The sequence below is a fragment of the Henckelia pumila genome, chromosome 2 (genome assembly GCF_033568475.1).
Source record: "Henckelia pumila isolate YLH828 chromosome 2, ASM3356847v2, whole genome shotgun sequence".
NCBI classification, from domain to species: Eukaryota; Viridiplantae; Streptophyta; class Magnoliopsida; order Lamiales; family Gesneriaceae; genus Henckelia; species Henckelia pumila.
In genome coordinates, this window is record NC_133121.1 from 26,346,265 (window position 1) to 26,356,405 (window position 10,141).

General features: G+C 34.6%; 2 protein-coding genes across 2 annotated transcripts; one reads left to right on the forward strand and one right to left on the reverse strand.

Annotated features, from left to right (window-relative positions):
* Positions 1-1,468: 1,468 nt before the first annotated feature.
* LOC140879562 (peptide methionine sulfoxide reductase-like) lies at positions 1,469-2,889 on the forward strand. The gene is made up of 2 exons (XM_073283323.1): positions 1,469-1,880; positions 2,447-2,889. The coding sequence occupies exons 1-2, from the start codon at positions 1,554-1,556 to the stop codon at positions 2,699-2,701; spliced, it is 582 nt and encodes a 193-aa protein (XP_073139424.1). The 5' UTR covers positions 1,469-1,553; the 3' UTR covers positions 2,702-2,889.
* On the reverse strand, positions 2,855-4,834 carry LOC140879561 (vignain-like). The gene is made up of 4 exons (XM_073283322.1): positions 4,261-4,834; positions 3,641-3,876; positions 3,407-3,547; positions 2,855-3,309 (listed from the first exon to the last, which is right to left on the reverse strand). Exons 1-4 carry the CDS (start codon positions 4,700-4,702, stop codon positions 3,043-3,045), a joined length of 1,086 nt encoding a protein of 361 aa, XP_073139423.1. The 5' UTR covers positions 4,703-4,834; the 3' UTR covers positions 2,855-3,042.
* Between the last annotated feature and the right edge of the window lie 5,307 nt (positions 4,835-10,141).

A 10,141-nucleotide genomic window follows, 5' to 3' on the forward strand; every position in this document is an offset into this window, starting at 1 on the left:
TCAACTCTTCCATAATTTTTTTACAATAAGCAGAGGAACATCGTGTAAATATTACATTGCCACTTTTCATCGACTCAACTTCATCACATATTTCCTCCTCATCAGCCATTTCTAATATTTCAAAATCATTACAAAATATTTTCATTATAAAAATAACAGAATGAAATATTGCATGAAAAAGAACAAAAACTTCAAATTTGGAAACAATTGGGTATTTATGTACAAAAATTTGTCAATTGTTTTCAACAATATAACACTATCGAATATATATTCAAAAAATCAAAACCATCATATTTCATAACAATATAACATTCATTTACCAAAATCGATCCTTCTTCACCAAGATATACTTCAAAAACATAGTCAAGAACAAAACCCTACAAATTGAGGATAAAATATTTAAACCGAGGAACTGTCAAAAATAAATACGAAACTTAGGAATAATGATGCAAATATTTCGACAAATATATGCAAACAAGAACGGTAGCAACACATTTGACCTACAAAATCCTAAAAATAATAGAAACACATAAATATTAAAAATTCATACAATGAGGACCAAAATTATTCTTCTAAACAATAAATTTTCTCAATTACTCGAGACAAATCATATACAGTGGTCGATTTCAAAAATAAAAAACAGGATTCACCTATTTTCGATTTCTTCGACTTCTTCACAGTCCCCGATTTCTTTTCCTTCCTCACTCCACGAGCTCCTTCAACTAACTTATCTTTTGAATGCCTTCTTCGTCTCGTCATCGATTCCATTTTCTAAAGTAAAAACCTTGTCGCCAAAGATCACTGCTTTCTTGCGAGAAGAATCGGTTGGATGAGGGAGGGAAAATACCGATCGTCCCTATTTTTTGGTTTTTTTATTTATTTAAAAATTAAGAGTAAGGGGTAGATTAAATGATTTAAGGGACATTTTGGTAAATTGATCAAAATAAAAAGTTGAAATATAAAGTAGACTTTCGTCAACAATTGGAAACAAAGAATTTCTGAAACAGAGACTGAGGAGGTATGTATGTTTGCTGTTAGTGATTTATAACAAATTTCCTTAACTGGTATATATGAGTAAAAAATTGTATATTGATATTATTATGATATACATATATTTTAGGTTTTTAATTTAACAATTAATTATAATTATTTTTAAATATTCAACTTCGTCTCCTACCTACAAATTCTATCTCCGTCTCTGGGCCGAGGCAGATTGTTCCATCATTTATTGATTTTTTTAATAAAAAAATCTACTTAAATTTTATGAGGTTACACGTATTGCCACGAATGTTTATAAAAAAAATCTACTTAAATTTTATGAGGTTACACTTATTTTTTTTTTTTTTGACCGGATATGAGGTTACACTTATTGCCACGAATGTTTATATAATTATTAATTAATATTAATTTTTTTTTTTGAAATGTTATTAATATTAAATTTTCCTTATAATTAAAAGAAATAAAATGCCCTTGTATCCTTCCCCAGAAGTGACCAGATTCATCTATTATCTGTAAGAAAAATTGAAAAGAGCACAAAATCGAAAGCAACAGCAATGGCGATCAACGACAAGGCAACGGCCAACCCGGTAATGGAGCCAGATCTGGATGCTCCAATGGGACCGGGTCTGGAGCTGGCCCAGTTTGCAGCGGGTTGCTTTTGGGGAGTGGAGCTAACGTATCAGAGAGTGGACGGGGTGGTGAAGACTGAAGTGGGCTACTCCCAGGGCCATGTCCACAACCCGAATTACCAATCGGTTTGCTCCGGATCCACCAACCATGCTGAAGTGGTTCGGATCCATTTTGACCCGAATGTTTGCCCTTACACTACTCTGCTCGATGTGTTCTGGGCTAAACATAACCCCACTACTCTCAATCGCCAGGTATATTTCAGTTTCTTGGATATTCAAGTTTATGCCTTTTTTCATCTATAATTTGATCCATGTATTGATGTAAAGTATTTGTGCTTTTGAAATATATTTGTGGGAAATGTTGGGAGTTGATGTTCTGGATGATGTTTTTGATTTCAAACGCTATAGTTTTGGAATGATTACATGCATATACGCTTAAAAGACAAATCTATCACAAAAAATTTTGTCTACGAATGTTAGCCATGCGTTTGAATATACAAGGTTTTAGCTAATTGACTATTTCCGTATAATTTTTGGATTACAAAATCAAAATCACATGGGATTTTAGCTGATTTTTTTATGACACGTGGGTCTTTATGCGTTTACCCCAAAATTTGGTGGTGATCCATAAAACTCAAGGAGGCAACTACCGAGCAGGGCTCGACCAAAGAGTTGGGATAAGATGGCTATACTAGTCTAAGGGTCGACTCAATACATTTTAGATGCAAATCTTAAGTTGCATTGCTAGCTTGTGTTGTATGATAATGGAGGATATCTCTTCTTGTCAAATAATACTGTTTCTTTATACTATATCATAGGGAAACGATGTTGGAACACAGTATAGATCGGGGATATACTTCTACAATGAGAGACAAGCCAAATCAGCTCAAGAATCATTAGAAGCTAAGCAGATTGAGTTTGGGATAAATAAGATTGTCACAGAAATTCTACCAGCAAAGACGTTTTACAGGGCTGAAGAGTATCACCAGCAATACTTGGAGAAGGGTGGCAGATCAGGTTCTAAGCAGTCAGCTGCTAAAGGTTGCAATGATCCGATTCGATGCTATGGTTGATTGCATACACAGGCAAGAATTTCCATTACCAGTGATGGGTTTTACGCACTGTTTTCTTGTAGGAGAATGGTTAAAGGTATATGTCTGGTTTGAATTTTATTTCTAAAATCTTGGATTTGCGAAGAAAATGCAATAATGTCTGATCATGAAATATTGTATCTAAAGCGAATCAACTCTTTATTTCATCATTCTATTGATGTTACAATAAGCTAATATACTTCAAATGACATGATGCATTCGAACTGATTTTTGTGAAGTTCACATATAGGGATAAACATTAGGAATCGAAAGTCGTAGCAGCAGCTGCTGCTAAAAATTCCCGTAATATATTGAAATTTGATCTAGAGTTCATCCTTGAGGTTGGTTTTGGTAGGTCCGCCGGGATTACTGGAGGAATTTTTGATGGGATAAGAAGCTTCCATTGCTATACCACATAGTCCCTCTTTCGCTCGGATACCGCGCTGCATCCTAATATAACCTTTCTCTCCCCATTCAGCTCCCCATGAGTTCTTCACTATCCAGTATTTTGTTCCATCAAGAGTTGTTCCGTATCCCACAATTGCCACCCCATGATCTAGCTCCGTGCCACATCCTCCCGTGAATACTCCCTATTTACGAAAATTTCCTTTTATGATCATTTAGTTCATAAATCATAGGATAGTGATTTTACATTTAATGCATGAAGCATGTAAAATTCCCAGTTACCTCTGAGTAGAACTGGAAATCGGAACCTCCGGCATCTATGGCAACTGCTATTGGCTGATTCGCTGCTGCTTGCAGTAAAGCATCTTCATTGTTAGCTGGCACATTTTCATGTCCATCAATTGTCACTGCTGGAGAATTCGCCTGACACATGAAGAAGAGAAGAACATGAAACACCTGTCTTCAACTGTTTTAATGTGTCTTATCCGAACTTGGACTGCTGACAACATCGTTTACCTTTTTACTGTCACATGTTCCACCTTTTGCTGTGTAAGGATAGTTAGCTTCTGTGGTAATGCCACCCTTCTTCTTGATAAAAGCAAATGCTAATTCCATTAGTCCTCCATCGCACCCGGCATTTTGCTCATTGTCGCAATCAACAAGTTCTTGTTCCGACAAGGAAACCAAATGGTTTGTTTTGATATGGTTTATTCCCTCTACTGCCACCACGGTCGAAAATGCCCAGCAACTACCTGCAATATAAGCCAAAATATATGATTTGCAAGGCTATTCAAGTGAAAGACCTTCTAATATGCCTTGGTTGAAACTTCAGTGTGAACGAACAACTGACCCAAGGTCTAGACCTGAGTGATCTTGATTTGCCATGTCATGTGTTTGTTAGAAATTTGAAGTTTGAAAAACAGTCTAATGTTGGATATGAAGACATGAGAAAACCAGGACCTTTGAACTTGAGTATTTGTTGAGCAGATTGTTTTCTTGAGTAACTAAATCTATATGAAGTTTCCATATGTGATTGAACTGAAACTTAATTTGCCTCCTTTGGTTGCAATTTACCTATGCTATGCGAGTGAATGAACGGAGATTTGGTGTAATATGTGCCTAACAAGAAACCTTACCACATTGCCCTTGATCCTTGACTCCAGTGACAGACCCTATCTTCCTCCAATCAACAGAAGGTGGAACACTTTGTACATTCACGTACATAAAAGTTCCATTTCCTCTCTTACTTCCTTGCAGCATACGATGATGCTTGACCTTGGAGCCCGAATACACACTCCTGAATTCGTGGTTCGTCATGTCTGCAAACTTGTTTAGTTTCAACTTGTAGGGCTTATCCTTCTTGTTGAAATTGTGAACATAGTGAGTGTTTGCCTTAAAGACATTGAATCGTTTATTCTTTTCTTCAATGCTTCTCGACACAGTGTGGTGGCTCCTCCAACGTTCATACAAGTCCCACAAACCGTCTTCGCTCTCTAAATCTCTCTCGTGGAAATCAAAGCTCTCCCCGAGATGGAGCACCAGAGCAAAAGAGAGAATCACCAAGACAAATATCTTCATATTTGCGTTTGATCAAATAACACTTGATCTGAAGATGTAGACTTTAGGAAACTTAAGCGACCCTTTTATAGAAGAGATGTGAAATCACAAGGGATGGAAACCCAAGACTCCTTATGGCAAAAATTATTAAGAAAGAATCATGGAGGTAATTATAGGATAATGTATGAGAAATATAAATAAGCAATTCCGTGTAGATATAAACTTGCGTACGCTATGCTTCTTATAAATTATAATGGGCTTCCGTTTCCACACATGCCCAAATTCTGACCAACGTAGAGTATTCATTTGCTACACTTGATATGATGAGTAGGTCTTTATACGTACGTCAAAAGAGTCGAGTTGACATATAGTTACAATGAAAAAGTAATAATTTTTCTTGGGTCAAATGTAGTCGGAGATCCATCTCACGAAATTGACCTAGAAAATCGTCTCGTATGAATTTTTGTACGATTGCACAAGATTTGCAATGAGAAGTTTGAAGTGGTGTGAAAATGAGAAAGAAATAATCGGAGGATTCTGTTTCTGTTGTGGCAAAGAATGGGGGATGGGTTTCCATGCAAAACACGCCACTGTGTTGATGCAAGCATTAGTTATGTCGTTGGAGACTGAATCAAGCATGGTTTCTTGCAAGTAGGAACACAGATTCTCTGCACAACTCTTTATTGCTAATAAATAAGTGGGAAAATATAGGGAATTAAAAAAAAAGTTGTGGGTTTTATTTCTCATCAATCCCTGCGTCTTTCTGGATGTTTATTAGCTGGTTAAATAGATATTTCGAAATAATATATGCTACATCGAAAAATTTAGTATCTAAGTGATAAAAACTACTATTGAAATATATTCGATTCTCGTACCAAAAATGGTGTGGGACTCGTTCATATTATGATATATATGCTAGGTTAGAAATATCTCGATCTCGCGGTATGGCGTGGTAAATACCAAAAGTTTGCTTTTGGTAGTCTGACCTTGATTGATTAGGTTAAAGGGTGCACACAAGAACTCCATATATAGAGGTCTCTCTTGTTGGAGTTGCTAAATATGATGATAATTGCAGTAATCGTATATATGAGGGTTATATGATGATAAGTTTAAGAATAAGATTTGTTTATTTTTTTGCCTATTTGGAAAATAAATAATTAATCGACTATAACAACACTCGGACGACACTAATGAAACCAAAACATTATTTTGATGAAACCCTTGATAATTAATAATGTATATAATATTATCCTAGAAAATGCATGATTTCTTCAAGAAAAAATTCTAACAAATGGGAATATAATATAATATAATTCAATCTGTTTGAATTGAAACTTATGTTGAGTCACGACTCCTGTAATTGGGTAACAATATTTGGGATCGAGAGTAAAATATATTTCAAATTTCAGTTCGACTTATCATTTTATAATGTTATGTCAGTGCATCGATGAAAATTATTAAAAGTGGAAAATATTACAGATTAATTATAATAAGAACAATTAATATACTAAGAACGATCATTGACCGACTGAGGATGTGATAAAAATGAAAAATAAGCTGCGCGACCAAAAATAATTAAAAATGATTTTTAAATTTAGTCATGACTCGTGAGTACTTTTGAAAAAGAATGAAAAGGAAATAAGTGTCTGGGGAGTTTTGAGTTATTGGATTTGTTTTAATCTAAAAATGATGAAATCAACATTTTTAGAAAAAGCTTTTTAACAATAAGTTTATGCTTATGTGACCAACTTAAATTTTTTTTTAAAACATGCGACGAACTTAATTAGTTAAAAGAAAGTATAAATTTGCCGCTAAGGGGGTGTCCAAGTTGGTAGAGTAGATGAACTCTTGGCCAAAGGTCAGGAGTTCGATTCCCACTACCAACACCTTTTTGGACTAGTCTGTCACACAGGGCTTGCCTAGTGTAGGCTTGCCTAGTGTGATTTACTGGCTAACATAGTTTGCAGACTATTACATTAGTTCGAGGGTTTATCCAGTGCATACCAAATATAGCGGCTGCAGGTTCTCACATCACAAAAAAAAAAGTATAAATTTGGGATAAGAACAAATAATGCTTTCTGAATGAACCTTTTTTTCTTGGCTCTAAAATGCTGGCCAACGTCAACATGATATGATTGATATCACTTTTAAAATCAAGAAATCTCATTACGTCATTTATTTATTTAAAACATGTTATATGTGTACATATAGTTAATAAGTGCAATTTATACATTTAATTTACATATGATTTGATTTGACTTTTGTGATATATCGAGCGGATTTTATGCGTATTTTTTTGTTTTTTTTTTTGTGATATGCGAGGAATTGAGTTAAAGTACCAAGAAGAGGCGAAAGAAGGAATTACATAGCAACAAACTTTCAAAATTTATTTGAGATGCTAGAAAGATCCAAATTCGATATTCACCGTTCATAATGCAGTTTAAAATTTTTAAAGTTGTTGTCAAAATTTTAGCTCGATCCAACGGTTAGAACTCAAGATATGATTTTTTTAAGAATTCCGCACAAGAAAGAACAATGCAGAGCGCTCCCGCGCCCGCAAACCGGTGCACCACCCGCGCCCTGGAGCTTGTAATTTTCCGAAGAATTGTGATGCCGATCAGTGCCCCTGCGTCCGAGGACAGCGCAGATGCGCCCTGGAGGAAAAAATTATAGCGCACCCATGCCCTGCGTGTTTATATTTTTGGAAACTTTTATTTCTCGGATTTTAAAAGGATTGTTTGGCTTATTTGAAAGGGAATGAAGGGTTTGCATCAGTTTTTGAAGGCTAAAGACGGCTAGAGACCAAGGAGAAGGGAGAAGAAACATTCTTGGCACGAAGACGGACGAAGCGACTTTCGGAGACGGAGAAGCATCATCCACCTTCGTTTTTATTTCATTCTTTCTCCTAAATTTTTTATTGATGATCAAGAACATCTTTGTTTGATTTTTATCTTCATTATGAATTAATTTCTTTTTCTAGAAGGACGACGCAGCTTGACTTAAGACCGTGCTTTTGATATTTTGATTGATATATTAGAATTCTTCATTCAGTTTATTTGTGTTTTCCTGTATTGATTGCGTTCAATTAACTGGTCACTAGTTGAATTGTTATATTTATTTGAAATCTAGCACTCGAGAGAGGCAATTTTGAATAGGACCACAAAAAAATATATCGTTGGTGTTTATAGATTTCGAGAAGCCTATAACTTCATTGAAGCCATTGTAAAAATTATTGCGCTGTTTACTGAATTTGATATCTAAACTTTGATTGAAATATTAAGTTTGATATTAGATACGAATTTTTACTTGTCACTTGACAAAGGGAGTTGAAAATATTGATAATTCTTGGTTAGTAAACTAGAAGAATTTATGAAATAGATTTCTTGAGGAATTAAACTGGTGGATAGTCAAGTGAAATCGAACCTCTAGAATTTGTCTCTCATTGAATTTTCGTCTTGCGAACTCATCGTTAATGAATTTTAATCATTGTAATTTTTATTTACTTTTCAAACCATTATCGTAGCTCTACATAGGATTAAGATTTTATTAATTGTAAATATTTAATATAATATTATTATTTCATTCTCTGTGGGATCGACATGGGCTTAATTAATCCTATATTATAACTTTACATCGTACGCTTGCGAGCGAAAAACACGCAACAACAGTTTTGTGCGGGGGATCCACGTGCACCTGTGTCCAAAACAACTCGATTGCCTTGAAATTTTCACGATAGGCTCGTCTCAAAATTAAAAATCCAACGATATATCATATGATACAAAATTCAATCTCAGTGATCGAAAATGTGAATATGACCGAAAATTGTATATTTCACCTAATTTCTGGCAATCTTCATATTTCCGAACACCGAGATTGAAATTTGTATCATATGATATATCGTTGAATTTTTATTTTCGAAACGACCCTACCGGGAAAATTTAAAGGCAATCAGAGTTATTTTGAGCACGGGAGCACGTGGATCCCCCGCACCCTAGGGTGCATGAGATCAAAACTGTGTGTGTGTGTGTATGTGTGTGTGTGTATATATATATATATACATACAAAAATGATCCCCTGTACCATAGGGTGCAGGAAATTTGTGAGCGACCAATAAAACTCGGTACCGGGTTTTAGTGGTCGCTCACAGATTCTCTGCACCCTAGAGTGCAAGAGAACAAAATTATAGAGGAGTTTTCAACTGGCCAAAAATTTCTGCCCACCTCGTCCCCGATCACTAAAACCCGGTACAGGGTTTTAGTTATTTTTTTTAATTTTCACATCACTAAAACACGGTACCGGGTTTTAATGGTTGGGGATGAGTTGGGCATCATTGATTGGGCAGCTGAAAATTTCTATATATATATATATATATTAATTTCTTAAACCCAATTATTTTATAAAGAAATCATCCATGCCAATTATTAAATAACAATACTATCCTCTCGTTGAACAAATTAATTTTCAAGTTATCATAAAACCTCTATCCTACACAACAAATTACATATATAATTAACATATTTACTAAATATTCAAGAAAATTAAAATACTCAATTCCTCAAAAAAAACATAAAAAATTAAAATACTCAAACATTATTTATAGAATTATAAATGTTTTGATATTATTTCATTATTATTTATACATATAAATATATAAAAATACACACACACGCACACTATATTATTAGGTGACTTGAACAAACTAATTTTGATATTAGAGTATAATTTTTGAAATGTATAGCTGATAAAAATGGTGCAAATTAAATCTTTTTAACTGCACAACAGCCCAAGTGCCATGGTTTGATCGCTCTATTTAGCAGAGACAATTATTGAACCTCAATAATCTCTCTCTCAAAAATTGCACTCCTTGCAATCAATGAAAATCGAAATCATGACATTGACTCTGATACCAATTGTAGGACCGAGCGCTTGTCGTTTTACCAAAAATTATAGCTGGTGGTAATTATGCAACTCAAATATTTTTAACCGTACAACAGTCCAAGTACCATGATTCGATTGCTCTATCCAGCAGAGACCATTCTCATTCGAAATGAGAATGACCATTCTCATTCGAAATGAGAATGGAATAGTTATTTCAATGGGAATGAGCATTCTCATTATAAGGAAAACCAAACATGTATATAAGGAATGGTATGAGAATCATTTCATTCTCATCACATTCTCTCATACCAAATATGTCCTTAAAATAGTATCCTGAGGGTAGCGTCTCATTATCGACTTGGTCTGTCGGACCAACCCGATCCCACCACCGAAAAAGGGTGGGTTGGGTTTTGATATTGGCAGCCTATTTGAAGGTCGGGCCGAAATAGATTGATCTTTTTGGGCCGTGGGTCAAGGCACCATTTTTTTATACAATGTTTTAAAATTATATTATTATTATTATTATTATTATTTATAATAGTTTGTGCATGATTTCTAAGTTTGGAAATAATTTAATTATTT